The sequence below is a fragment of the Dysidea avara genome, chromosome 8, assembly GCF_963678975.1.
Source record: "Dysidea avara chromosome 8, odDysAvar1.4, whole genome shotgun sequence".
NCBI classification, from domain to species: domain Eukaryota; kingdom Metazoa; phylum Porifera; class Demospongiae; order Dictyoceratida; family Dysideidae; genus Dysidea; species Dysidea avara.
The window spans coordinates 29,836,735-29,863,636 of NC_089279.1; the positions used below are offsets into that span (position 1 = coordinate 29,836,735).

General features: G+C 37.7%; 1 protein-coding gene and 1 long non-coding RNA gene across 3 annotated transcripts; both read right to left on the bottom strand.

Moving 5' to 3' along the window:
* Positions 1-501: 501 nt before the first annotated feature.
* On the bottom strand, positions 502-1,441 carry LOC136265175 (uncharacterized). Its single transcript, XR_010705418.1, has 3 exons — positions 1,408-1,441; positions 1,305-1,358; positions 502-664 (listed from the first exon to the last, which is right to left on the bottom strand). It is a non-coding gene; the product is annotated as an uncharacterized lncRNA (long non-coding RNA).
* A 7,524-nt stretch (positions 1,442-8,965) lies between these two features.
* LOC136264086 (PDZ domain-containing protein 8-like) lies at positions 8,966-25,463 on the bottom strand. Of its 2 annotated transcripts, XM_066058777.1 has the most exons (29): positions 25,254-25,463; positions 25,031-25,155; positions 16,587-16,668; positions 16,444-16,536; positions 16,367-16,398; positions 16,008-16,041; positions 15,850-15,960; positions 15,200-15,280; positions 15,101-15,150; positions 15,002-15,050; positions 14,828-14,942; positions 14,561-14,673; positions 14,416-14,511; positions 13,839-13,924; positions 13,365-13,627; positions 12,692-12,948; positions 12,362-12,472; positions 12,198-12,307; positions 11,994-12,145; positions 11,910-11,935; positions 11,812-11,855; positions 10,908-11,025; positions 10,767-10,861; positions 10,105-10,282; positions 9,992-10,030; positions 9,889-9,942; positions 9,788-9,841; positions 9,255-9,362; positions 8,966-9,202 (listed from the first exon to the last, which is right to left on the bottom strand). In XM_066058777.1, exons 1-29 carry the CDS (start codon positions 25,398-25,400, stop codon positions 9,098-9,100), a joined length of 2,928 nt encoding a protein of 975 aa, XP_065914849.1. In that variant the 5' UTR covers positions 25,401-25,463; the 3' UTR covers positions 8,966-9,097. The 2 variants fall into 2 exon arrangements, 1 of the variants encoding a protein (XP_065914849.1); XR_010704949.1 differs by lacking the exons at positions 8,966-9,202; positions 9,255-9,362; positions 9,788-9,841 and having other exon boundaries at positions 10,105-10,199.
* Between the last annotated feature and the right edge of the window lie 1,439 nt (positions 25,464-26,902).

Here is a 26,902-nt window from a genome sequence, read left to right on the forward strand (position 1 = left end):
GAAAGACACTTTCTGCATCATTACAAACTGAACACATTGATAAAATTATTATATGCAACATTTTAAAGTGTCATCGCCCAGCTTATTTAGCTCTTCAATGAGTTGCAGGTCAGTGTGACATTGTGATAACTGTGATTTCAATTCCGACAGTTTAACAGAGAGGTTCTCCTAAAATAATATACAAGGCAGTCATGTCATTCTGTATGCCCTACATCTCACTTGAGTGGCTTTAATGGATTCCTCTTCTTGGTCTGTAGTGACCATATCAAGTAGGTCCCAAGATATAGTTAAGGGACTTCATTTAAGGGGGGAAGGGATGCTTGTCACCCCCTCAACAAACTCCCTAATTTTAGGATGTATACAGTAGCTGAGAAATGTATCCGAGAATGTATAACAGAAACAGTGAGTATAGGTACGTACCTGAGAATAAACCAGAAGGTGCATTCCCCTATATGGAGGTCTAAATATTTCAAGGATAAAATTTTCACTGCTAACCCCCAACACATCGAAATCAGCAAAAATTTAACCCTCAAAATATTTAGGCTATATGGTATACTCTTCATGACCTCAATAATAAGACCACCTCATTATAGTGATCGTGATAATTTACCTCATGTCTCAGTTGTTCCTCGGTCTTGTGAGGCTCATCAAATGAATACACAAGCTAAGATGGTCGGGGTTGGGGTTGTTACTCTAAAAATATAACTAGTTACATACTTTTACGGGATGTATCGTTCTACATTACTTACTGAAAAAAGTAACGAATTACATATTAATCGCTACTCTGAGGGCTGTAACTATAGTAATAATATTACGTATTTAATACATTTGTTCGTTACAAACTATAAAGTAAGTCCATGCAACCTTCTAAATACAAGCTACCAGCCTACAACTCGATACAACTAACTATATACAAGTGACACGAGCAAGACACGTGTTTCTCTGGTGTAGTTTAGCCACAAATACATACTTTGTTGTTGTATCTTGGCCTCAAGGACACTTCCCATACACTATCATTCTTTGTCCATGCCTATAACGCTATCTCCAGCCTTGTCTGGACCAAAAAACAATCAATCACGTGCCTGGATACAATGCGCCTTGCAAGGAAGTAACGCTTTATATTCGTTACAATTTCCGGATGTAATATCCATTACATATTACTCACTACTTTGTCATGTAACGCGTTATATTACTCGTTACTGTAAAAGTAATATTATTACATAATGCATTACATTTGTAACGCGTTACCCTCATCTCTGAATGTGGTATATAAGACCACCTCAATATAGTGACCATGTTACTACCTCATATTTCAGTTGCTTGTCAGCCTCATGGGGCTCATCAAATGAATTCACAGACTACAGAATAAGATGATTATAGTGGACATAATCAGACAATGGTACTCACTTCACTCCTCACTGGTCCATGTGGACACTCATATCATAATTATTCAGACTGCAGTGATATGTTAATAACAAAATGGCTGCCTGCATGTGCGTAGTGTGTGTAATGTGTATAGTGTGTGTAGTGTAGTGGTGTAGCGTGTGTGATTTGTGCATATTTCTTGCATTGTATAGTTGCCACTGATTCAAGGAAGAAGGTTCATGTAAGTGGTTAACCATGTGTATTATGTTTATATGGTGCTTCACAATGGCAACTGCTGATAAATATAATGCATGCACCTTAGTATTGCCTCAGTTACCTGAACTCCAATTGTCTGAGGCAAGGTGAATCGAAGACTAACTGAAGACTAGTAATTTAACAGAGAGCTTCTGATCATTCAAGTACTCTAGATGTACACTATCGATTAAACTACTCTATATATTAAACAGTCTTCTAATGGGTGCAGATAATGAAGGTCAGACAACTGAAAGCCTACTAGTACTTGAGAATACTCATATGATTTTTCAGTACGTATTAACTTGTCATGTCTTGTACTACCACACAGATCAGTACCAAATCATGTTAGTGCTAATGTGACACCTGTACCTGCCACTGGGTGGCGACAAGATTTATTCCATAAACCAGGTTGGGTTGAACAAAATGTAACCTAAAGTTTTAACCCTGATGTATGTGTATTACCTCAAAAGTGTATTAAGAGTTTCTTTATTGTTGTTCACACATTATTGTTGTACTTCTGGTGAAGAAATGTAATTTGTTGAAGAATCCATAAACTTGAAAGACACAAATTTATTTGAACTCCCATACAAGTTTTGATACTTTTTAAAGTTTTGGTGGCATCAGTGTGTATGGTCTACAAGAAGAGCAGTGTTGGGAGTAACGCGTTACATAAGTAACGCGTTACGTAATATTATTACTTTTGTGGTAACTAAGTAACATAACGAAATACGCTATAAAAACGGGTAATATAACTCAAGTTACTTTACTTACAAATGTAACGCGTTACCTAAGTAATATAGTTACTGCAACGAGTCTAATACTACGTAATATTATTACTACAAGTAACGAAGTTACTAATCTCGTTAGTTATCCTCTGAGTAACGCCTAGCCAAAACGAAGTAACGAAGCCTACTGAATGAAGCTTATATTCACCAGCTTCTTACTTATAACCAAGATTTGCACATTGTCCAACAATGCAATCTTGTCACGTAATAAAATGGTAGTTTCACACGTGACAGCTTAAGGCTGTGGACACAAAGTAATATAATATGTAATATTATTATTATAGTTACTTTATTTTATGGGTAATATGTAACTGTAACTAAATAGTTCAGTTTGCAAGTAATATGTAATATGTAACTAGTTACTTTTACAAAGTAACTTGCCCAACACTGAAGAAGAGCAGCTATTTTGTTTACACAGGATATATTATTAACTTGTCATTATATTACTAGGTGCACCAAATAGTGTTCCTCCCAGGATCATCATAATTATTGTCTCGTCAAAAGACAACATGAAAGAAGAGCCCTACTGTTTATAATTGTATGTACATAGCTGGAGACTGCTCTATATATACATGATAATGTATACATTATTGTGATTTGAGGACAAATTAATTTATCAAAAAATGTAAGAGACTCTGAAAGAAGTACTAAGCAAATAATAATGGAGATTAGATGTACAGTGTATATAGACACAGGCTGGTGCCATGGGATGTTATTCTGTAGTTATAAATATTATATAGAGAAAACATTCTTTGTGTCAAAAAGGTATGACCAGCTCATATACGTTACTACTGCAAAATGTGTACACATGTATGTTGTATGCTTGGATGCATATTATCACAACATTGTTAAATTTGTGTAGCAAATTATGTTATCATTTCATAAGATACATATTAATTTTGCATTGAGGATTTTCTATTGGCCCTTGAACAGGTTGCATCATCATCATTAGTATAATGCATGGCAATGCTTATTACAATATAATATAGCAGATATTTGCTATGCTTGAAAGCTATGCATGTAATGCTTCAATTGTTGGGGATATTAGACACACTTTCAGTCGCGCCATTGGACTTGTTTGCTTCTTAGCTTTTGCCCTACTGGTAGCATGGAAGAATGTGTGTACGCACGTGCGTGTGTGTGTGCATGCGTGCGTGTATGTCAACATTATGGGTGAATTTGCATTAAGTTTGAGTGCCTATGTATACACCTTCACCTGTGAGATATGGTACAGTCTCCTGCAGGTTACTAGTCCTGCCCCAGGAGATTTGTATTTGTTGACTCATGGCACCTGAGTAGTGCACAGTGTCCCAGTGCTGGTTCACTGGGTAGGTGTATGTGACTGTATCTGCAAGGTAGCAACTTTGCTAGTGTGATGTGTTAGATCCAAGCTCATAAATTACCTCTTATTGTCATGAGCTTGAAGTGATCATGATAAGCACCTCTAAAAATAATTTTAGGTTTTTGTGACTTCAATTTTATGGTTGTATATATATATACTAGTAACACTGAAGTAATTAGCGGTACGTACTTCTTAGAGATTACATTTTACAAACTAATTCTTGCATGCCACGACTATAAAATCAGTAGCTTACAAATAACAATAGTACAGAACAATAACAACAACTTCATGGTTGGACTTATTGTTAACAATTTATAACTATAACTAATTTAATTTTTGGAACCCTACAATAACTTTAACTAAAGTGAAAATGCCTACAGTAGTTAATGACAAAAATTTTTAAAATGACAATTTTGGTGAATTTGGAGAAGGTAACACAAATTCACCTGAATCGTCATTATTAATTTTTTTGCCATTAATTTACCATCACAGACATTTCTTGGCACCTTTGATTTCACATATGTGACCGAATTTTGGAAAATCACCCATATGGCGTGCGTGAAATAATTAGAATTTTCATGTTTGGTGGGTTGCTATTATGAGCAGAGGAGAGCTATAAAAATATTTCTAAAATTTTCTAGTAATTTAAGGTATTGAGAATGGCTTAAAACCATCAACAAGTACATTTGCACTATAAAGCTTGTTATTTGGTCATTAAATATTTTAAGTGTCAAATGCACCCATATGGGTGATTTTCCAAAATTCGGTCACATATTTTTTTCACCCTGGCTTTTTGGGGGCTGCACCCTTTTTTCACAGCTTGGCTGTTTTGGTATAGATACGTATATGTAGTTGTAACAGGGAATGAGTGATTTGCCTGAAATATATACGCATGAGTACGAGGGGCACGCTCCGAATTCAAGTACATATATTTCAGGCATAATCACAAGTACCAATGTATATTCTACTAATTGGGTGACTCACCTGCAAGTGTGGGAAACTACAAATGCTTCACAAGTATATTTATATGGGACCATGTGAATTTCAATTGTGGATAACATCGTAAGAGTAATGGCAAGGTATTGCATACTGAGAGGCCAAACATAAGTGTATCAACATGAGCATACAGATCACTTCAATTGTGGGTACACAATTAAATGCAATAAGTTAAATGCAAGCTGAGCAGCTCTAAAGTACTTAATGTATAGCTATGCATAAACTAAAGCCGTAAATGTGTTTACAGCACTAATGGCCTAGTCAATGAAGCGTCCTGATCAGTCACTATAAAAAATTATGTGTGATGTACAACTACCATTTTTCATTGCTATTACATATAAATAAGAAACTACTGAACTATATATAGTAATTAAGAATGCAGTTAAACTTTGTTTAAAAGCTATACACTATGAGCATGCACTTTGTTTGGCACAAAAACTGCTTTAATGCATGCAGCAACTGATGAGAAAGCAGCATGAAATCAAATGGAACGTAGATGGATGGACAGACAGCTTTATATATGACAAATTAAACAGTTTCAGCACTTTGATCCTCCTAAAGCATACCATTTAAAATTTAAAACTATACACAAATATTATGTCATAATTAAATTGTGATAGCATCATATCAACAAGTGCTATATATTAAATGACTATATGTGTATGTCTTATATGCATGTGCTTATATATGTATACAGTATAGCTATATATGACTATACAGTTTGTGGATCTTGAGGCCACTTTAATGTGAGTTTACATTTACAGTCCCTTTTGATTGTCAATGTACCGATTTCTACAAAAGGATAAAATCCTTCATTGATCAACTTGTTTTTAACAGTTTCAAATGAACGATGTACCATTATGACTCGCACTCCTTCATCATTTGACAATTGCAAATTTTGATTTTGGGCTAGCATTTTCAACTTTTCATCCAACTTTTGTTCTAACCCTTTCCAGTTATTCAGTAACTGTTGCAAATTATTTTTGGCTAACTCTGCTTTTAAGTATTGTACTCATCTGACTCTTTCAAAACAATAGGCATAGCTTTTAAATTATGGCTTATTCGTTTAGTTTCATTCAAATTCAAAAGTGATTTCAACTGGGATGGTTTATTAAGTAACATTTGCAGATTATTGCCTAACTCTTTATTCAACCTATTCACTAACTCTTTGTGCAAGTCTTCAAGTAAATATTCCTGCAAGTTGTACTTATAACTCCTTAGCTTAGTAGCCTTTTCAAACAGTTCGAAATAATCCATAGCTAGAAGATTATTTTTTAACTTTCTAATAAGTTTTTGCATGGTGACATGTGTGCTGTTTGACATTATTTTATTTAGAAGCTCTTCAAACTTTTGTAAACAGTGATTCACAGCATCCATGCTTTCATTTTGAGGATCATTCAATAGTTTTAATATATTTATCAGTTCATACTGGTCATTTTTAAGTATTTTAGCAAATTTCTGAATAAAATCTTCTAGAATTTGGCAGCATACCTTTTTTAAAAGTGTCTTTCGAGGTATTTTGTCCTCTCCATAATGGGAGTCAGTGAAATACAATGTCCCCTGCTTTTCTTCATCACTGACATCACTGTACTCAAAGACAAATCTGCATCGTGATACCATCTCCCAATATTTTGCATGTTTTTTCATCAATTTGTTCTTTTTAACTTTAAACAATTTTTTAGGCTCCTGGATAACCCTCATTTCATGATATTTTGCATGTTTAGAAAAGCATTTCATGTATCCGCCATCTTCATCATCTCATTTTCAAACTTTTTGATAGAATAAAAGTAGCTCATTTTCTTTAAGTGTGCAACCTTCTGAATCAGATGATGGAAAAAATTTGTCTTTCAATGCATCCAGCGCCTTTAATAAGTCATCATGATCATAAGTATACTCACATGTTTTCTTCCTTTTTTCTTTATTAGTATCTTCACTGGCTTTACATGCACTGCAATGATCTTTGCGGTAGCTGTGCATAGGGTGATACGTTTTCTCTTTCTTGAATAGTTTGACAAAATTGTAATCCTTCCCACACAAACTAAAAATATCAACCCAAGGAAGTTCGTCCTCATTTGTAGGTAGTGCAGTGAGTTGGGTAAGATATGGGAGAACTACAACCCGATGATCAAGTACAAATTGAAGTCCTTTATCAGTGATGATACCTGCACCCCAGTAACTATGATAGTCTTCATCTACATGAAAAAGCACTGATTTTTCCACAGATAAAAGCCAATATTTCTACTGTACTGATTATCTTCATCAAATATAATGGAAATTTCTGGAGAGAACAAGCAGTAGCCAACACAACAAAGCTGATATTTTTTTAAACAAGAGGGATTTTTGTGTACTGATTTCATCATCTCCATAATAAGATTGGTCGCATGTTCCCTCAAATCATAGTACTGATTTTTTCCCCAGTATCCATCCATGTAACAGTGCCACAAAGAATTGCAAATGATTAACTTCTTTCCATTTGTTGTCTTTCAGCAATGCAAGTGTTTCACCAGTCACCTTTAAATCTTGTATTTCATCTACAAGTTTTATTATATCACATAGCTTTCGTCGTTTCAGTTCAACTTTGCATTTTTCATCTATCTTAGCAACCAACTGGTCAATGCAATCAGTAAATTCTGCTTTAATTTCATCAATAAAATTTTTAATGCATGAAGTGTAGCCTTGTCCATTTTTTTCAGCAACAAATTTATGGTACATAGCCAGGTGCCAGCATGATGGTGGAATTTCATTGAATGATAAGCTTATATCTGGGGCTGACTTTTTGACCATATCAAGAAGGATCTGATCAGCTGTTTGCTCTTCACCACAGTTCAAAAGGAATGCCTTATCATATTTATTAGTACATCGACTGTCAATTTCAGCACGTATGAAAGCTTTGTTGATGTTTCTTTTTCTCTTACTCACACTATTTTCTCGCTGTAGATGCACATAATGTTGTATGGCTAGAACAGGTAATGAATTACATAGTTCATCTATATAAACTCTTCTTTGAAAAAAACTAAACACTGTGCCTTGCCACTCTGGAAGCAGAGACAACTTCTTAAGTGGACCATAACGAGGGTTTCCACCACAACAACCCAAAAAGATAAAAAGGGACGGTGGTTTGGGTTGTACAAAGGCTGTAAAAATATCTTGAATACGTAGTGACTCGACGTGAGTAACAGTAGAATGGCCAAGGATAACAACCACATCTGAGTATGGTAGCGGAAGATTCTTTCTATCGGACTCGATATTGAGCTCTACCAGTGTAGTCAAGTATTTGAATGTCAGTAACTGAACTCGAGGAATGATCACATGCATCGAGTACGCGCACGAAGAGTCTGTGATGGGTGTTTGTTCCTCAATCAGACGCCCGATTTCGTACGCTTTTTGTTCCAATTCTTCAGTAAGATAAAACAATCTGACAGTGTGTGGCATTTGACCTTTCCTGAGATATTTCCAAATACGTTCTATTTGTGGCCAAATTGTGGTAAATGCTATAATACTATTTGATAATATAATAGCCACTCTTGCTCTCATTCTATGTATTTGATTACTATATTTGTATGAACATCACATGCATGCACTGCGTAAAATTTGCGTTACTGCATGAACTCACTTATTTAGTCTAGGTCTGTTATACCACCTTAGCCTGTGTCAGAGAACACTAGGACACTTAGCTACCATGCATGATCAGATACAGTTAGCAAACTTAGCATAACATAATTAATCCATTTTGTAGGTACCAAACAACATGTAGTACATAGCTAGACTGTGTAGCTTAACTGGCATTGACACGACATTAATTTTTCCTTAGAACTACATATTATTGACTAGAGAGTGTAGTCCAATGTATAGCCAATTAGCTTTCATTATATCAGTTTACTGATATAGAGGAATGGAATCCATTAAATTTTATTCAAGACATGGGCTGGTACATCTAATGCAGGGATGGATTCACGAGCTGGCAAGGGTAGCCACTATAGCCATTGAAGATCCAAGGAAAAAGTTCTCTAGCTAGTGTTAAATTTACACTCATTGAGATGCTCAAAATTATTACCAAGAGTTGTCAGTGTACACTGGGAATGCAAATCAGGTATATTATCACTGTGTACATTAGAGAAAAATGTACTATTATTTTAAAATGGTATGCATAAAATCCTTTGACCTTTGGGAGATAATAGTGAGGTCTTTATGAGACTTGTGGTGTTAATATTCAGCCTTCAATAGTAGGTGGTTAGTATTCTTCTTTATGCAAGGGACAGACAATCCACCCCTCAATACACACACTAGTACACAAATTATTGAGCACATTGTTAAAAAAAATTACATCATTACAAACTAATAATATACATGATTATTAGGTGTCATCATCCAGCTTATTTAGCTCTTCAATTAGTTGCAGGTCAGTGTGACATTGGGATAATTGTGATTTCAATTCTTCCAGTTTAACAGAGAGATTCTCCTAAAATGATATATAAGGCAAATCATGTCATTCTGTAAGCCCTACACCTCACCTGAGTGGCCTTAATGGATTCCTCTTCTTGTTCTGTAGTAGGACTGGTCCTGCCTATTGCATTGTAGGCCGTGTTGATGGAGTCTATCTCTTGTAGTATAGTTTTCATCTGTGTGATAAGACCACTTTATTATAGTACCATATCAGGTAGGTCCCAAGGTAGTTAAGGGACTTCATTTAAGGGGGGTGGTGGTGGTGGCACCCCCTTGACAAACTCCCTAAGGGTACATACAGTAGCTGAGAAATGTACCCGAGAATTTGTAACAGAAACAGTGAATATAGGTACGTACCTGAGAATAAACCATAACAAGTTTAAAAAACAAATTCCTAGAGAAGCATGCCCCCAGGCCCCTCTAAATGCTAAAAATTTTCCCATATGGAGGTCTAAGTATTTCAAAGATAAAATTTTCACTGCTAACCCCCAACACATCGAAATCAGCAAAAATTTTCCCCTCAAAATATTTATGCTATATGGTATACTCTTCATGACCTCAATAATAAGACCACCTCATTATAGTGATTGTGATAATTTACCTCATGTCTCAGTTGCTCCTCGGTCTTGTGAGGCTCATCAAATGAATACACAAGCTAAGATGGTATATAAGACCACCTCAATATAGTGACCATGTTACTACCTCATATTTCAGTTGCTTGTCAGCCTCATGGGGCTCATCAAATGAATTCACAGACTACACAATAAGATGATTATAGTGGACATAATCAGATAATGGTACTCACTTCACTCCTCACTGGTCCATGTGGATACTCATATTCAGACTGCAGTGATATGTAATAATAAAATGGCTGCCTCTGTGTGTGTGTGTGTGTAGTGTGTGCATGTGCTAACTTACAAGATCCGTTTCACTCCCGTCTGACAGTAAATCTGCTGACGTAATACTTTGTTCGAAATCATGATCATCCATCTTGTCCACCACCACTGCTGCTGCTACATGATCATCAGTCACATGATCATCAGTCACATGATCATCGGTCACATGATCCTTCTCAATACTATACCCACTAGTAACCCTACAGGATTAAATACTGAGTGACCCACACATGTCTAGTTAAAGTTGGACTGGACCTAGTATGCTTTTGAAAAATTTATAGTGCTTTTGGGAAACGCTGCAAATATTTCGGTTATGTCCCAGTGACACACAGTTGAGCTTCCATTTTTACTTGACTGCTCTATTAGAGCATCCAATGCACCCAAGAATGTTCTATTAGGGGTACTCAATATGTGGTGACTGTTCTATTAGAGTGTTTGATATTTTTGCTTGTGGTCAATTTCATTCAATACATGCAAATTTGATACCCTGTGCCTATTGTGCTGGCATCAAGCTTGATGCTTTTGCCTACCTATTATGCCCCCAATCATGCTGGTATAACCTAGTGAAAGTTGCATGGCACTTGCTACAATATCACAAGCAGTATAAATACTTGTAAGAAAAGTTTGCAATAAGCAACTGATAAGGCCCTGCACACACACACAGCACACAAGTTCACTGCATACCTGCGACAAGGCACTTGTCTCAAGCAGTATGCTGAACATCTCTTGTGACACATCAAGTGGCAGTGCAGACACTTCAACACTTTGTGACTCCAGAACTATAACAATGTTTAGAAGATTAGCAGTACGGCTATTACCCCTGACCTTCTTGCTACAGATGACACAATAAGCTGGTCCATGTTTTATCTCAGTTGGTTTAAAATCGTGATCTGTCATCAGCTTTTCAGCTGGTTCATTTTGCAGCAACTTATGTTCTCCATTGCTACATGAAACATGGTTTATGTTGAGTGCATGTATGTGTGTATACCAGACATGGGGCAGGGTGGAAAGATTTTAGGTGCTACTTCAAAATATTACACAATTGTTTGGAATATAATGTGAACCTCAACAGTCTCAATACAAAACCAGCTAATGGTGGGGATCACTTAGGATTGTTAGCTCTTTCAGATGTGCTTCGTGTCAGGATTAAGATGCTGTACATACCTTTGTAGAATCACTAGGCATATTTGGTCAAACAGTATTTTGCATGTAGTGATTCTAGCACTAGCCGAGTATGCTTATTGTAAACAAAACAGTATTACATCATCCCCACACATTAGTTTATCTCGAAGGCCAAGGGTTTGCATAATATATTTTAATGGTGCTTAACTTCCTCTGGGGTTAAGGAAAGTACCAACAGAACCAGGAGCCCATAAAAGGAATACTTTGCTTTTGAGCTAATCTGATGGGTATAACACACCAGAAGGCCAGAGCGTTCCCAGTGTTTCACACTGAGTGCCTTCAGGTACTTGCCATGTGATCATAGTGTGTGAAATAACAAAACAATCCTCTACATGGGACCAGTGGACAGTCTAGACAATACATGTATTTTGATGACATACATGATGACTGAACAATGATATCTTTCTCTCGATTATTTGAATGTTTGAATGTTTTGTTATATTTCACAACATTCACGTGGCAAGTAGGTACCTGAAGGCAAGTATATAACTGTGAATATGCTTAAATGCTCATGTACATGTCCCCATGTTTGCCTTACATCACTTACAAGGCCACTGGCATGTCTTCATTGTCACTACAGTCACTAATAGCCTGAGGGCAGTACATCAGTGGTTACCACAGCAACAGAACAATAACAACACACACCTGATGGTCTGACAGTTGGTCCAACTCTGTAACAGAAACATCAACACCATACATAGCTACCTAGTGTCCACATTAGCAGCTTACCTGGTGTAGTTGTGTTATTAGGTTGTGGGTCAGCCATCTCTGGTGGCTGATGGTGCTCTGTGGTGTGTGTGAGTCGTAGCAACACATCACCACCGTATACGCCCTCATAAACTATGTTACCGCGACTACCACTAACCCTGATAACTGACCGACTAACAGTAACAAACTAATACCCACACTTACACTAAAATAAACAGTATTTACCTAGAGCCAAACTTGACAGGTTCCACTGGTAGCAGGACATAACGCTGGCTGTGTGTACACAATGAGGTAGACAAACATTGCAGTGCTACATCAGTTAGACTAATGGATGCCTAGCAACACAAACACACACATAGCAACAGTAGTTATGACAACACAAAACACACCTGAGATAGAGCTAACTCCTTGCTGTCCTCCATATGGCACCACACCATCACATTAAGGTATTGGTGCTCTGGGGTCACATTGAATGTGAATTTCTCATCCCAACGAGGATTCTATATAATGACACAGTGTATCAATACAGACAATTTATGGGGATCAGTTTGAGCCTCTATACACAAGTACTAGCAGTCTCAACTATCAGGAATAGTGCATAAGTTGGCACTGCTGCAACCTGGTTTGCAGATTTAAGCCAGTAGTACAATTACATACACTGACCCGACTAGTAGGTTTAAACTGGTACCTCACTAGCAAGTTTCAGCTGGTACACTGACCTGACTAGCAGGATTCAAACTGGTAGTACACAGGTCAGGGTTACTACTTGGCTGGTCCATCAAGTCAGTTTGATCCATTCCAGGGGAACTGGCCCTGACTATGTCCAGTTCGGCAGAATCTGGTAATCTAACAGCAGGGAAGAGACTTGCTGAACGGGTTAGCATCACATCGGTCTGCCCACTACTCTTTGGGTCTGTAGTACGATCATTGAGGTCACTAACTGAACAATAGTGTCTCCTCAGATCAAGCTTGGCATCTACAGTGGAGTAGTAATAATTAAAGCAGGACCTCAATTATCTGAACAGCATAAGTGATATTTTATTAGAGTATCCCATCAACAGATGTATGTTCTATTAACAAGTATATATATAATCAACTGGTAAAACAGATATACTTAACACATACACGTCACACGACATGGAATTACACAGCCAATCATGGCACCAGGTGTTAAGCTTTATTTATTAGCTGAGAAAACACTGGGTTGTGCTGTGAAGGTTGGTAATAAGGGTCCTGGGACACATATGGTATGGACAAACATCTCGTACTTTAGAATATTTTTTATCGATCTGAGGTGTCAATACTGAATTAGTTAACATTTGTTTAGATGAATGATGATGAGCAACCACTTCTGTTCTACCAGCATTGTAAAAATAACAATAACCTACTCACCATTCTTTACCCCCTTCCCATCATAATTATCAACATAACACTCTGGTGGCAGGTTGGGATCAAAGTCTCCACTTATCGGCAGGTGACGTAGTTTTTCTTCATGTTTAGAGTGGCTCTTGAATGGCTTCCTTTGCCCATGTGATGCACTCAGTGTAGCGTTGGTGTCACGGTGATGGTGTTTGCGTCGCTTTTTCTGTTCTCTAGCATTACCTAGCAACTCAGACTGTGCATAAGATGGTGGCCTCATCAGAGTAAACAAGAACCTACAACAACAACAACAACAACAATCACAATTGATTGAATGTTTTTAACCGCTCTGAAATTGCTATGAAGCATGTACAGGTTGTACTAGGTGGGAGCTATGGTAGTTAAACAGTCATTCTGTGCAAACTTGAATGTTCAAATGTTACACTATTCAAGAACACATTCACTCATGCCCTACGTTACTCAAGTACTAGGTAACATAGTACTCACTTTTCAGTGCTAATCTTATGAAGTAGTTTAACAACCGACTTTGCTGAGGTCACCTTCATGTGGTTAATAGAGCACAGCACGTCTCCCTATAGTGTATACAGGTAATTGAGGTAGTGTGTGTGTGTGTGTGTGTGTGTATGTGTGTGTGTGTGTGTGTGTGTGTGTGTGTGTGTGTGTGCGTGTGCGTGCGTGTGTGTGTGTCCTGCAGGTTACTAGTTCTGCTCCAGGAGGATTTGCTTGCGCTGACTCCTAGAATGTGAGTAGCACACAGGTGCCCAGTGGTGGTTCACTGGGTAGGCATGACCAGGCTAACATGGCAGCTGAAGATTTTTCCTTGTGTGTGCATGTGTATGTGTGTAGCAGAATTTTAGTGTGACACTAGAAGTTGTGAGAATTTTATCTGTAAAAAATTTGTATAATAATTAACTCTTATGAACTTTTGGTTTATAGTACAGTGTATGTTACTGTCCACTTGAACACAGTACACCTTCTGTCAATTTTGGCACACTTTACAATAATCATGACACCCACACACAATCCCCACTGCTACATACACACTGGACATTACTGGTCCAACCTTGCATATTCCAGCAATGGCAGCTGAGGTATGTGGTGATAGTGTTACAGCTACTACTAGTTCATGTCTCTCATCTTCTCTCTCCTTCCAACTGGTCTGTATTGACAGGGAGTAATGAAGGAGTAGTCTAATTAATGCAACTCACATCAGCAAAGTTCACTCCTATAGCTTCTCCATCCAGGGGGCGTGCCACTTTGCACTCCACTACCGGCCATAACATACGCCACATACCAGGTAATGGTTGAAATGGCTGGCCAGCTGGATCGATACACAAACCATACCAACTGATTAAAAATACTATTTGTGACTAAAACTGCTGTAAAATTGTCTACAAAAAAATTATAGTATCAAGTCAGCTAGGGCACACACACACACGCACGCACACACCACATACACACGCAGAGTTACATACCAAGCTGTAGAGAGCAGAACAACTGACTGGGGTGGTAGACTGGTGGCAGACGACTACAATTGACCACCTCTACTGTCAATTGACCCACTGTGAGGTCACTGTCATGTACAAACAACTACAGTACAAACACAACACCATAGTAACAGATAGCACATTATGTTGCCATGTACACACCTCAACCCTTTGATCCTGGGGGGCTGGTTGTGTGAAGAATGGCTGAAATCTGAGAAGAAATGGCTTGTACATTAATACACAGTACATGGTAGTACACACCGTATCTTGTAATGAGGTAGGGTGTGCTTCTTCTTGACCCATTTGTGTATCTAATAGTAGTCACAGGTGACATACAGACATGTCACTATTAATCCCAACCTGGTTCTCTATAAAACTGGACAATTGGTTGAACTGTTTCCCATCCAAATGACACTCGACTTCTACCTGCAGCTCTGGTGTCTGTGTTGACAAAAATAGCTCATGTGATCTCACATGCAATAGCTCACATGACTTATGTACACTATACAAGCCACAGGAGGTTGCAGGTCATCATACATCTTGAGATGTCAGCCCTGACACCTCAGTATCAACGGTATTCTGTTGTACTGTGTGCATCCCAGAACCCTTACAAATCTTCTTTCAGCTAGCCCAATACAATACTAGCTAAGTAACCAGTGCCATATTATCCTAACTTCCTGACAAATCCATAAAAGTATTTTCAATATCAATACCAGGCACCATGTTTGGTTGCACAATAACATATAGCATTACATCAAAGGCAAAGGCTATTTGATAAGTATTCAACTTTGAGTTAAACCTAGACATCTACTGCTCCACCAGTAGAATACCACTGGACCAATCAATTCAGGTTGAAGTGTATTAGCCACAAAACTAAACTACTGTAGCACTGAGAAAAATGGAGTAGAAGCCACGGGGTGTACACATTCACGTTGCACCAATGGAGTATCACATTGCCTTATCAACTACCTTGATGATATGAGTTGTGGCCAAGCTCCTCAGTTACTCACCTCATAGAAGGAGAAAGACCAACTGGTACAACCATCGCGTGTAAACCGTAGCCTTCCTTGTCCCTTGACATAACACACCTTCACTGACACAAATGCACATCTCCCCAAAACCTGTACATAACTCATGTCACCATGATTACCAGCCACAATAGGCTCACCAGATCAGCATCAATCCTCATTTGTGCTCCGCCCCTATAGTAATGTCATGGTAACTATGACACACCTTCAGGGTCAGCCATGGGGAGCCGGGACAAGTATTTGTGCATGTGTATAAGTGTTTGTTTGTACTTGTGGTTCACCTTAGAAATTTTTACAGTTTACAGTACGTATTTATTTAGAAAAGCAAATTGAGCTTGCTACATTTGAGGACAGAAGTGTTTTGTAAATATTAAAACAACAAAGAAGTTTTGTTCTTTGGTTACTCCCCAGTCAAGTGGTACGGTACCTCTAAAATCCAATGTACTAGTATCTTAGTAAACACTTGGGAATATTTACATGTCAGTTACAAATCACTCACTTGTACTCCACATCAAGGCTGATATCCATAGTCTAAATGAAGATACATCAATAACCAGTGATAATGTTAGTGCTCACCTTAATCACACTGCTTCCTTGGTCATATTTGACATCAGTCAGTTTAACACTATGGAATACTGGTAGTTGTTCCCCCAGGCTGTAGTCTCTCACCTGCAGCCACCACCATATGGTACTGCCCCATTATTCCATCTATCACTCACCAGTAGCTGCTCCACCAGTTTCCCTTGTGTCCTGGTCATCATGAAATCTTCAAACTCTTTCTGAACACGACGCATAACAAACCTACATCAGGATATAGTTTATCATGTGTACTCAACACAGTAATAATACTACCATATTGTATTGGTAAATAGCTGTGGCTCTTATGCAGTATACATGTATACAGTGTAATAGCCACCCCCAGATAGTAGTCACATCGCAACCCTGATGTATTGTCATAACAGCTGTGGTTTGTATCTGAATATGACGATGAGTGCTGACAGGGAACGTTTGATGATGAGGAGTTGTTTTTAAGTCTCCTCAAAATATCACTTTTAAGGAGCCAAGTATTGAAGGATGTTAAATAAGGTCAGCCACTATAAAATGAGTATACACACTGTGGGCTTACTGTCACACAAGTATTATTGAGTAGCTGCTCTCAGATAAAAGGCATCATCACGTGCTTTTGCTAACTGAAAAGTATAGCAGTGACAACTATTGAACAGTAAAATATGGTATATCATCTGGGTACATCACCTCTTAATATTCAGGTAGGTCCAGGTATGTTGTAAAGTTCTATGCCTTCTCATACCAATCCTACAAGATTATCTCATGCCTCCTACAACTGGGACCTCAAAATCCCATAGTTTTGCAGTTCTATAGCTTAGCTATAGGATTATCTTACCTAGGACCCTGCAGAAGGTACAACAGAATGTTATACAAGGTGTAGAACTGTAGCTGAATTAAGCTAATTACAAATCTGGACAATTATGTCACAGAATACGTTGATTATGTGACATAAAATGGACCATTTAATTAGAATAATTTGTTGCCAGTGTATGTTCTATTAGAGTAATCGAACAAACCAAACAAACGTCTTCACACGACTGAATGGGCTCCAACAAATTCAATTCAGTACGTGTCTGCACCTGGGTGTTCGAAGATCCCAGTACAATACAGTGGTTTGTGTGAACCTTGCAAAATATTGTGCCAGTCAAATAGCACATGCACTACCAGCTTTGAATGTCAAAAGTAGCTGCAAGTGATTTAGTAGTACCTGATGGTAATAGTTAAGCACAGGAATCACTTCTTCTCATAGCTGGGTGTCATTTCAGTGTGGTACAAAGTCTACAATTCACTACTGTATGAATACATGTGTCTAATTCGAATAATTTCCTTTCCCCAGTGTCATATTTTGTTGTAGTATGCTTTGTGTTCTTCAATGTAGTTGTAGTTCATTTTGTGTTCTTTGTCATAATTTTGAAATTCTTAAAAGAATACTAGGCAAATTTGAAAGCATAATAGGCTCTGGCCTAAGGTGTCTACTCAGGCCTACCAGAAACCCATCCATCTTTGCCACCAGTATGAGGCACTCTCCCTTACTGTACCTGATGGCTCGCTGTGTATGAGTGAAGTCAAATAGCAGAATTTTGATAATTTTTAGTCACCTGTAGACTCATATAGCATAGCTTCTGTATATCATAATTGCAAAAAAGTCTAATTTTTTTTGCAATGTTCACACAAAGCACTGTACTTTCTGTGAGGGGGGAGGCAGTGCCAGACTAGTGGGCATGCACGTGAAACCTATATGCGCATTATTGTTCTTACATTTACCTCAAGATCTATTGCCATCCACTACTCATATCTACTGGTAGGTATTCAAACAGGATATGGTACAATATTTCATGTACTGTAGACACGGTTTCACGTACCTCGTAATTCAAACTTTTGCAAATGTGCATACAATGCAATTCAAATTCCTAGGCACAAAAGTGGATAAGGCTATGCCTACATGCACTACGTATAATATTCGAACACTATCATTATGTACAGTTGCAGCAGATGACATACATCTAAGAACAACAACACACATGTGCGAATGTTTGACATACGGAATGTACAAGAATTTTGCAAACCCTTGTATCACATATAAAATTAAAAGAGGTATTCTCTATTCAACAGTTAGGCACAACTATATTTGATATAAAGCCATGCCCAAACTGTATGATATTGATATTTTGATTTTGGCACATATAGAAAACAGTATGTATAAAATGCTTTGATCTATGGGAGACTATGAGGTCTCACTAAAATATCTGCTTGCAGGTTCTAAAACCTGGTAACAGAAAATACCTCGGGCAGCAAATCTCACTTTTGATCTTTGATTTGTTATGCTATCCCGAGCATATTACAGGCTAATAGTCTGCAGTAAGTCATCCAAGCCAACACGAGTTTAGCTACTCCATTCCTTTTATAAGCGATTTGGTTATGGAAAGAACTGTTTAATATTGTAGCTACGTCTGTCAGGATTAACAGAGAAGTCCAGTAATATCAGAGAAAGCTCTGTTTAATGTCCATCTGTTTTCTAGAGTGTTTTAAGCATGTTTCATCTTCAACTAAACTGTCTTTTCAGAATGGTTATTTAGCATCATTTGTAATGTGCTGTATGCGAAATTGACCCTGGTGTTGTTGCGCCATAAATATAACAACTTGTGACCACTTATAATCGTAATCACTCAAGCCAACTGTTACAGTAATGCACCTGCTCTTCACACTGCTGTGATGCCATGACACGTGCACTTGGCAGTCCTTGATCAGTTTCCTTGTCAAGATAATTATCCTGAATAGAATACATCTTCATGAAGCAGCGATAGGTGTGAGCTTTGACCTCTCTTTATTTCTCAATGAAACATGTTCAGTCTTCCACACTCATGTTAAGACCGCATGAAAATTTTAAAACGACATCAAACTCAATCTCACAATGACTCCACCTATATGTCTATATAAAATGCTCCCATTTTAAAAGTCAGTTAGAGATCACGCCCTTGGATCTTCGTGTTTTTAAATCTTTGCTTTCATCTTGGTTTTAAAATCCATGATGATCTTTGTGCTAGGTATCTAACATATACAAAATATTGAAATATTACTTCAATATCTATTTTGTAATGCATTCACTTCATAATTCAACTATGTGGGAGGTATATATATACACTGTAGATCGTTGATTGAAAGATCAATTTTTGCATTGGTTATCAGTATATCATGACCTTATTGTGCAATCATGATAAAAGGAAAGTCTACAATGAAGCTAAAATATAAACCTTTATACCTGTTCCCTTACTCTGCTACATATAAATTTTTTTAATGTAAACACGTCAATGTCTTGCATTTTGTATTAACCTTAAAGTTGATCACATTATTGCAATGTTAATATTTTATCAGTATGTTGCACATCATATAGTATGAACTGTACATATTCAGCTGAGATCCGAGAAAAAAAAATTGGATTTTTCTCAAGAGAAATAGCAACCAGATAATTAAGGCCACTCCAATATTTCCCATCCACCATCTGCATATGGTTACTGTTAGCTCTAAATATTCCATTATTTTGCATTCTTCCATTATTTTTCAGTTATTCTTTCATATCGTACAGGTTCAGTAAAAATGATCTTGTAAAGGAGTTAGCTCACGAGCCAACGTGCTATCAAGTCAGCACAAATCCATGCGTTCGTTAATTCTTGCAAATTAAAGGCTTGAGCGTGCTTTTATGCAGCTTTATATGGTTGTGCCAGACAAATAATGGCTTGAAAAACTGCCAATCTTAATGAAAATTATTGCCTGCCCGCATGCAAATGTGCCTGGGTGCAGGACGGGAAACAGACAATTTATTTGGAGTGGCCTAAAGGTGTCAAGAATGGACATGTGTGTCTTACAAGTTTGGGAAAAGGATCATAAAAGACTATGAACGTTTCCATAGAAAATGTATATGGTAAAAAAAAATTGTGATTGGCCATAATCAGTGCTATTCACTTTCACAGAATAACCAATTAATCGATCAAAGATTTCTAAAACTTCAATAATTGGTGATAAATATTAAATAAGCAATAATTGGCTCTCAATTATTTCACTCAAATAAACACTAACATTTGAGTGCTGAACATATCAATCACTGTAATTCAATGACTGGGTCTTGGCATAATGCATATTGTTATGTATCAATAGTTACCCAATAAGAATTTAATGTCAGTCACACAAGTACATGTGCTTCATTAAGAGGTATGTACTGTTATAAAACCATGCCTAAATAGTGGAATTTAATTGTACCAATTAACTGATTATCGACAATTCTTGGTGACCAATAAACCTATAGGTGCACAGCTCTAATAACAATGCCTCAGAAATTTTGAATGATAAGATTTTGAAAATACTTTTAGCAGGTCAAAAGTACTACAAATGATCATTAGTCAAATTTCAAAAACTCCATCCATGAGTTATCGAGGACTCAGCTCAATGTGTACATATGCTATATGTGACCGGATTTGGGGAAAAGGTACCTTTTCCACACATTTTACATACCAGCAAACAAAATGATATAACACTTGACTCCTTATATTGATTAACTTGTTCTTAGTATCAAAATGCAACCTGACACTGTAGCTACACTCAAAGAAAATTTCAGGCAATTAAGTTATGAAAGCTTCAAAGTTCAAAAAATAGGTCAAAATTTGTGTGTAAAAAAGGTACCTTTTGCAAATCTGGTCACACACACACACACACACACACACATACATTGTATAGTTATACAACGGCCACGAGTACTCTGCCTGATATAAACGCACTTGCCTTCGGGCTGTTATAAACGCATGAGCCTGAGGGCCGTTAGGCCTGAAGGCAAGTGCGTTTATACAGGCAGAGCACGAGTGCACATTGTACTAGATGAATTAAAAATTGGAAATTTTAAAATGGGAATAGGGATCGCTGAAAAAAGCCACAAAACAAGAAGGGATCGCTGGGGTGGTAATGTAAACCACAAATCCCTATTTTGACTCTCTGTCATAGAGTTTTCGTATTTACATACTCTGTCATTTTGAAGTGAGAAGTGTGTGGTTTACATTACCACCAACAGAGAGTCAAAATAGGGATTTGTGGTTTACATTACCACCCAGCGATCCCTTCTTGTTTTGTGGCTTTTTTCAGCGATCCCTATTCCCATTTTAAAATTTCCAATTTTTAATTCATCTAGTTTGTGTACTTTTTAATTAATCCAGTAATGGATTATGAGATTTCTTTTATTGATAAGAAAGACTGTTGTAAATAGTGTAATTTTGCATTCTGCATAGTAACACTGTCAACATTTCAGTACACACATGAAACTGATCAAATTACAATGTGCATACAGACTGAGAGTCTCCTAATATGAACTACAATTTACATTACTGGTGCCTTTAATAGCTGTCAAATTCAGTGCAAGGATTGTAGTTATACACTTGACTGCATTATTAGAGTATTTAAGTGACTGCTCTATTAGAGTATTTAATCTGGATAACCTGCCCACGTACAATAATCACTGAGCGAAAAAAAACCACCTTGCAACAAAGTCATCAGCCCAGATTAAGCTTCCTGGCCTATACTGAGTTTAATAAAGACGGATTCTATTAGCCACAAGTAGCACACACCAAAAAACTTAACCCTGAGCGTGGTCTTGTATGGCTTCTCGAGCGTAATGGCGTTTTGGTCAGAAGAAATGGCCCGGTTTGGGCTGTTTCCATCCGAAAACGGAATCAAAAATAGGTCATGGACATGCACAATGATCCATTCAGCAAGCCTTGCTACTTTTTATCCCAGGATTCTCCTTGTAAACTTTGCTATGCCTGTGAAAGAATAATAATAATAATATTATGAATAATAATAATATGAACAGGCAAATTTCAGTGTTGTCTGAAATACACATACTGTTTCCTTTTCACTTGATACTTACTAGTGGGCCTATACTCATTGCAAAGAACCACCAGAGGGTTGTTTTGAGTTGAAGGATGCTTTTCAAGGTGGTTTTTAGGTGTGTGTTCTATTAGGGTTTTTGCAAAAAACATGGGCGATCCCAATTATGAACCCACTATCGTGGTTCATGATAACTGTTATGTACCACTCACCTAATAGGTGGGGAGAGTCTCGCAAGACAGCTGTAACACTTATAAAGGTCAGGTTTCTAACATCGATTGTGGGTAACCAAGCCGGACGTTGCGATGACGTTCCCCCTGCAGTACTGCAGCCACCTGAGATATTGAAAGCTAGTACGCTATGGGTTATATCACTAACCTGCATTCGCTGTTCGACTCTCATCATGTAGTGCTCAGCATGCCAGCGTGTCATATAGACTAAGCACCAGACTAATTGCCATAGTGATTCTCTCGAGCGAAAAAAAAAGCAGCTAAATAGATGGTTTAAGTAAACAAAACCTAACTACTAAACGATACTAGTCTAATTCTTACTATTCACACTGGCTAAACTCGAATCTGGTGGCATGACAAAACTGGTTACCACAATCGAACGTAAAGGTTAGTATTATTTAGAATATATTTGTTTTATTGAGTCATTGTCAAAGTGGACTACAATTTAATCTGGGCTAAGATGGCACCAGATTAGTAAGGTGTATAATTATGTTTATATATATGTAGACTAGAGTTGTGGCCACCCGCTTTGGCTATTTCGATCGCCATTGGCTGCTTGTCAACATTATACGTATTGGTGACATTATGGCCCACAATCGACCTTTACATGTCAGGCTATAAAAGAATTCGAGTGATCTGTGAAGTGTTTTTCCACCTATTAGGTGAGGTGTCATAGTGGTCTTCGCCACCGGCACTTGTGCTCTTCGCCACTGGCACTTGTGCTATGCTGCATAAAACCGCAGCCAGTGCAATATCTGTATATTGCACTGTGGTCGGTGCATTATAACTTATAATGCACTCTTTGTGGTCTACAAAACCACAACCAGTGCGTTATTAGTTATAATGCACTCGCTGTGGTCTGCAGCAGTGCAATATACAAATTATGGCACTGGCGGTGCCTTTGAACTGCCCATGCAGAGTGGTAAATATATGTATATATATAATGTATGGGATATACAGACTCACAATTCAGTTGTTCTCGCTCATATCAAAGCACTTTTTGATAAAAGTTCCAGTGCTTAAAGGGCTGTTTGGGTAGATGTAGCACATGCAACTGAAGTCAATAAGGAACATGGTGTACTACTGTAGGTGAAGGAGAACAGACTATAGTTGTTAGTACAATGGCAGATTAAGGTGTGTGAGTAGTCTCACGTGGCCAGACCACTTGTTTCTCTTTGTCATTGGGTAGGGAGAAAAAAGGGTCCGGTCCAGTTCGAATCCCACACTTGCCTTGACACTAGCTGGATAATTAGGTAATGTTAACCAAAGAAACGTGATGTGTTTTCAAATAGTAGTCACTCACATCTATGAATCACAAGCACATATTTACAAACCAATCAATGTCTAAAGCTGCTTTGGCATCTACCAATGATTGAATCAGTTATAAGTGTTTTATTGATTCACAGGTAAGCAAAGTTTAACTTTTGGTTATTGTTGTAGTTTTATTACAGTGGAGTTTAAGCGTATGGGGTCATAAATAACTGCTACTTGTGACATAACCACCTGGCACATCAAGACGACCGTGGGATTCCAGACCAGACCCGTTTTTCTCCCTACCCAATGATAAAGAGAGAAAGTGTTCTGGCCATGTGAGACTAGTGTGTGATAGGGTTGGGAGGTATTTAGGTATTAGTAGTTAAAAAGGTATTTTTCAGATACCGAAGCAGTTTTCTAAAAATACCGAATACCGAATTTTATGTAGTAATTAATTTTTGGTGGTTTAGTGGTGACCATACGTACATGAAGTCAAGCCTCAAACAACCATAATTACGCTGTGGACAAGCACAGAGCTGTGAGTGCATGTTGAAGTATTCAAAATGGTTTTTACTTTTTGGGATACTTCAAAACTTACTTTGTGGCACAATATTATTGTTTTCATTTTTAAAAAATGTGGGTATAACTAGTATAAGCGCAAATCATAAGTTTAAAAGATATTTAGTGATACCGAGGTATTTTTCCTAATACCGTACCGTTCTTCAAAAATGCAATACTGCCCATCCCTAGTTTGTGAGTATTTCGCCATGCATCTTTGTACTAAATAGTGATTACTAAGCAAGGGTAAACTTCTCAATTATTTCTGGGAATGTGTGGGATGCTAAATGAATACAGTGCAGTATTAACAGATGTTACACAAATACAGATTAAAAGATCGAACTTCGAAATTGATCGACACTGTAGCAACTTGCATAGTCGCTGCATTTTAAAATATGTCAATGGCCATGGTTGACTTTCAACCATGGTCATTCACATTGTGCACTCTGGTATTCATCCATGGTTGAAGTCAAAGGGTAAGTATTGTTTGTAAAGTGTACATCATATTAATACAAATATAAATTTCACTAGAATAAACGAGATTATAGGTGAAGTCAAGCAGCAAGGCTTGTTTTTTGAAACTGTGGGCAGAAATTGAAGTACAGAGTGCCATTATATTACCTGCCATTTAGTAACACTACCAGGTGTTAAGACAATGACAGGATGAATGTTTACAGTGCACTGACCTCTTTACAACGGCTGAGTCCCTCATTTCCTGGAACCAAAAGCTCAAGGCGATGTTGAGAAATTGGCAACTTTCCTCCGGTCCAGACCCCTTCTCTGCAATATGCTGTATCAGTTCTTCAACCACCTGTAATAATAATCGTACGTATTATATTCCGCTGTTTCCCCTTGGGGAAACCAAGAGCACATTAGATGAAAAAATTGATACACGACAATAGCACTAACCTGTGGAGGCTTGGTCTTTACTTCGGGAAGATTCTGATGTTTGATAACTCGTTTCGACGCGAACCAAATATAAAAGATAGCGGCTTCAACAAGCAGAACAAAGAAGGCTCCGAGCCAAAAGGTCATCACAGCTATCGCAACAGCCATCACTGTTTTTTTTAGAAGTTAGTTGGTACGCTTGTAACGAAACTGTTAGAATATGATGTGCGAGATGATGTGCTACAGGTGGGTGGTTGCCCAGCCGGGCCCGCGCTATTGACCGGCTGGTTATAATAGACTAGCTGCACATCTCTCCTTAACATACCATTTTAATATTGTGCCCTTTTCTATGATAAGTGATTACATCATAACTTATTTTCTAAGCAGTGTCTGCTGTATACTTGCAAATTCTGGTAGGGATGGTAGCTAAGAATCCCAGCAATGCCGGCATGTCTTATAGTTATTAGAGCTGTGGACTTTTTTCTATTAAAGAATAGCTAGAAGAAACTGGCCCTATTAAATGCTGGCACACCCATCCACCACACTGTAACTCTAAGGTTTTGCTTGGGTTCTTGAGATTGCATTGGTTTGAAAAAATTGTCATGATACTGTGTGTCTGCAATGACTCATGTGAGCAACACATTTTATATGTGTCATGGTTTCAGACTGTAATCATAAGCACCCGAGGAAGATAGCAGGCTTTGTAAAGTGTATCCACGACCTGGGTAGACACTCGCCAATCAAGTTAGTAAATTTTGAGCATAGCTATAGCTGCCTATGCTGCACCTCATGGTCAGTCGTGCACATGGACCAGTGACTTTTTCAGCCCTTCAAAGTTGTTTCAGTATCCACTGAAGAATGCCATATAGCTAGCATTGCTTGTCATGTCTGCTGGTTAGCTAGTGTAATCTTTAATTCAGCAAACATTAGATTAATATACGAAATTGCATTTAACTCATTCATGATCAGGTTCACCAGGTAGTATGCGTACAGTGCTCTTACCACCAAAAATCAACATTTAAGGAACTCTGTTGATATTCATCTTAGATATAGAATTGTACTTTTTTAAACCTTATAGCTTAAAACAATTAAACACCATAAGCACAGTAATGTGTGTACAGTACATACAACATAAATGTTATTAATAGCAGCAGCATTGGAGACATTTCAACATGGAGTGCCATCCTGTGGCATGGCACTTGGTAAATATAGCTCATGCAGTGGAACACTACATAACAGCATGCTATGGTACTTACGTAGACAAATGATTTGATAACAAGCTAATTACTTTGTCAATTAATGTAAAGGGACTGTATGTCATGATTAATGCATGCAGATACATTCACAAATCATCAGAAAAAAGCTGAGTGGTTTATAATGTAAGTAACCAAGAAAAATGGCAAATTTAAATGTACTAGATGAATAAAAATTGGAAATTTTAAAATAGGAATAGGGATCGCTGAAAAAAGCCACAAAACAAGAAGGGATCGCTGGGGTGGTAATGTAAACCACAAATCCCTATTTTGACTCTCTGTCGGTGGTAATGCAAACCACAAATCCCTATTTTGACTCATCTCAAAATGACAGAACATGTAAGTAAAGATTTATGACAGAGTCAAAATAGGGATTTGTGGTTTACATTACCACCGACAGAGAGTCAAAATAGGGAT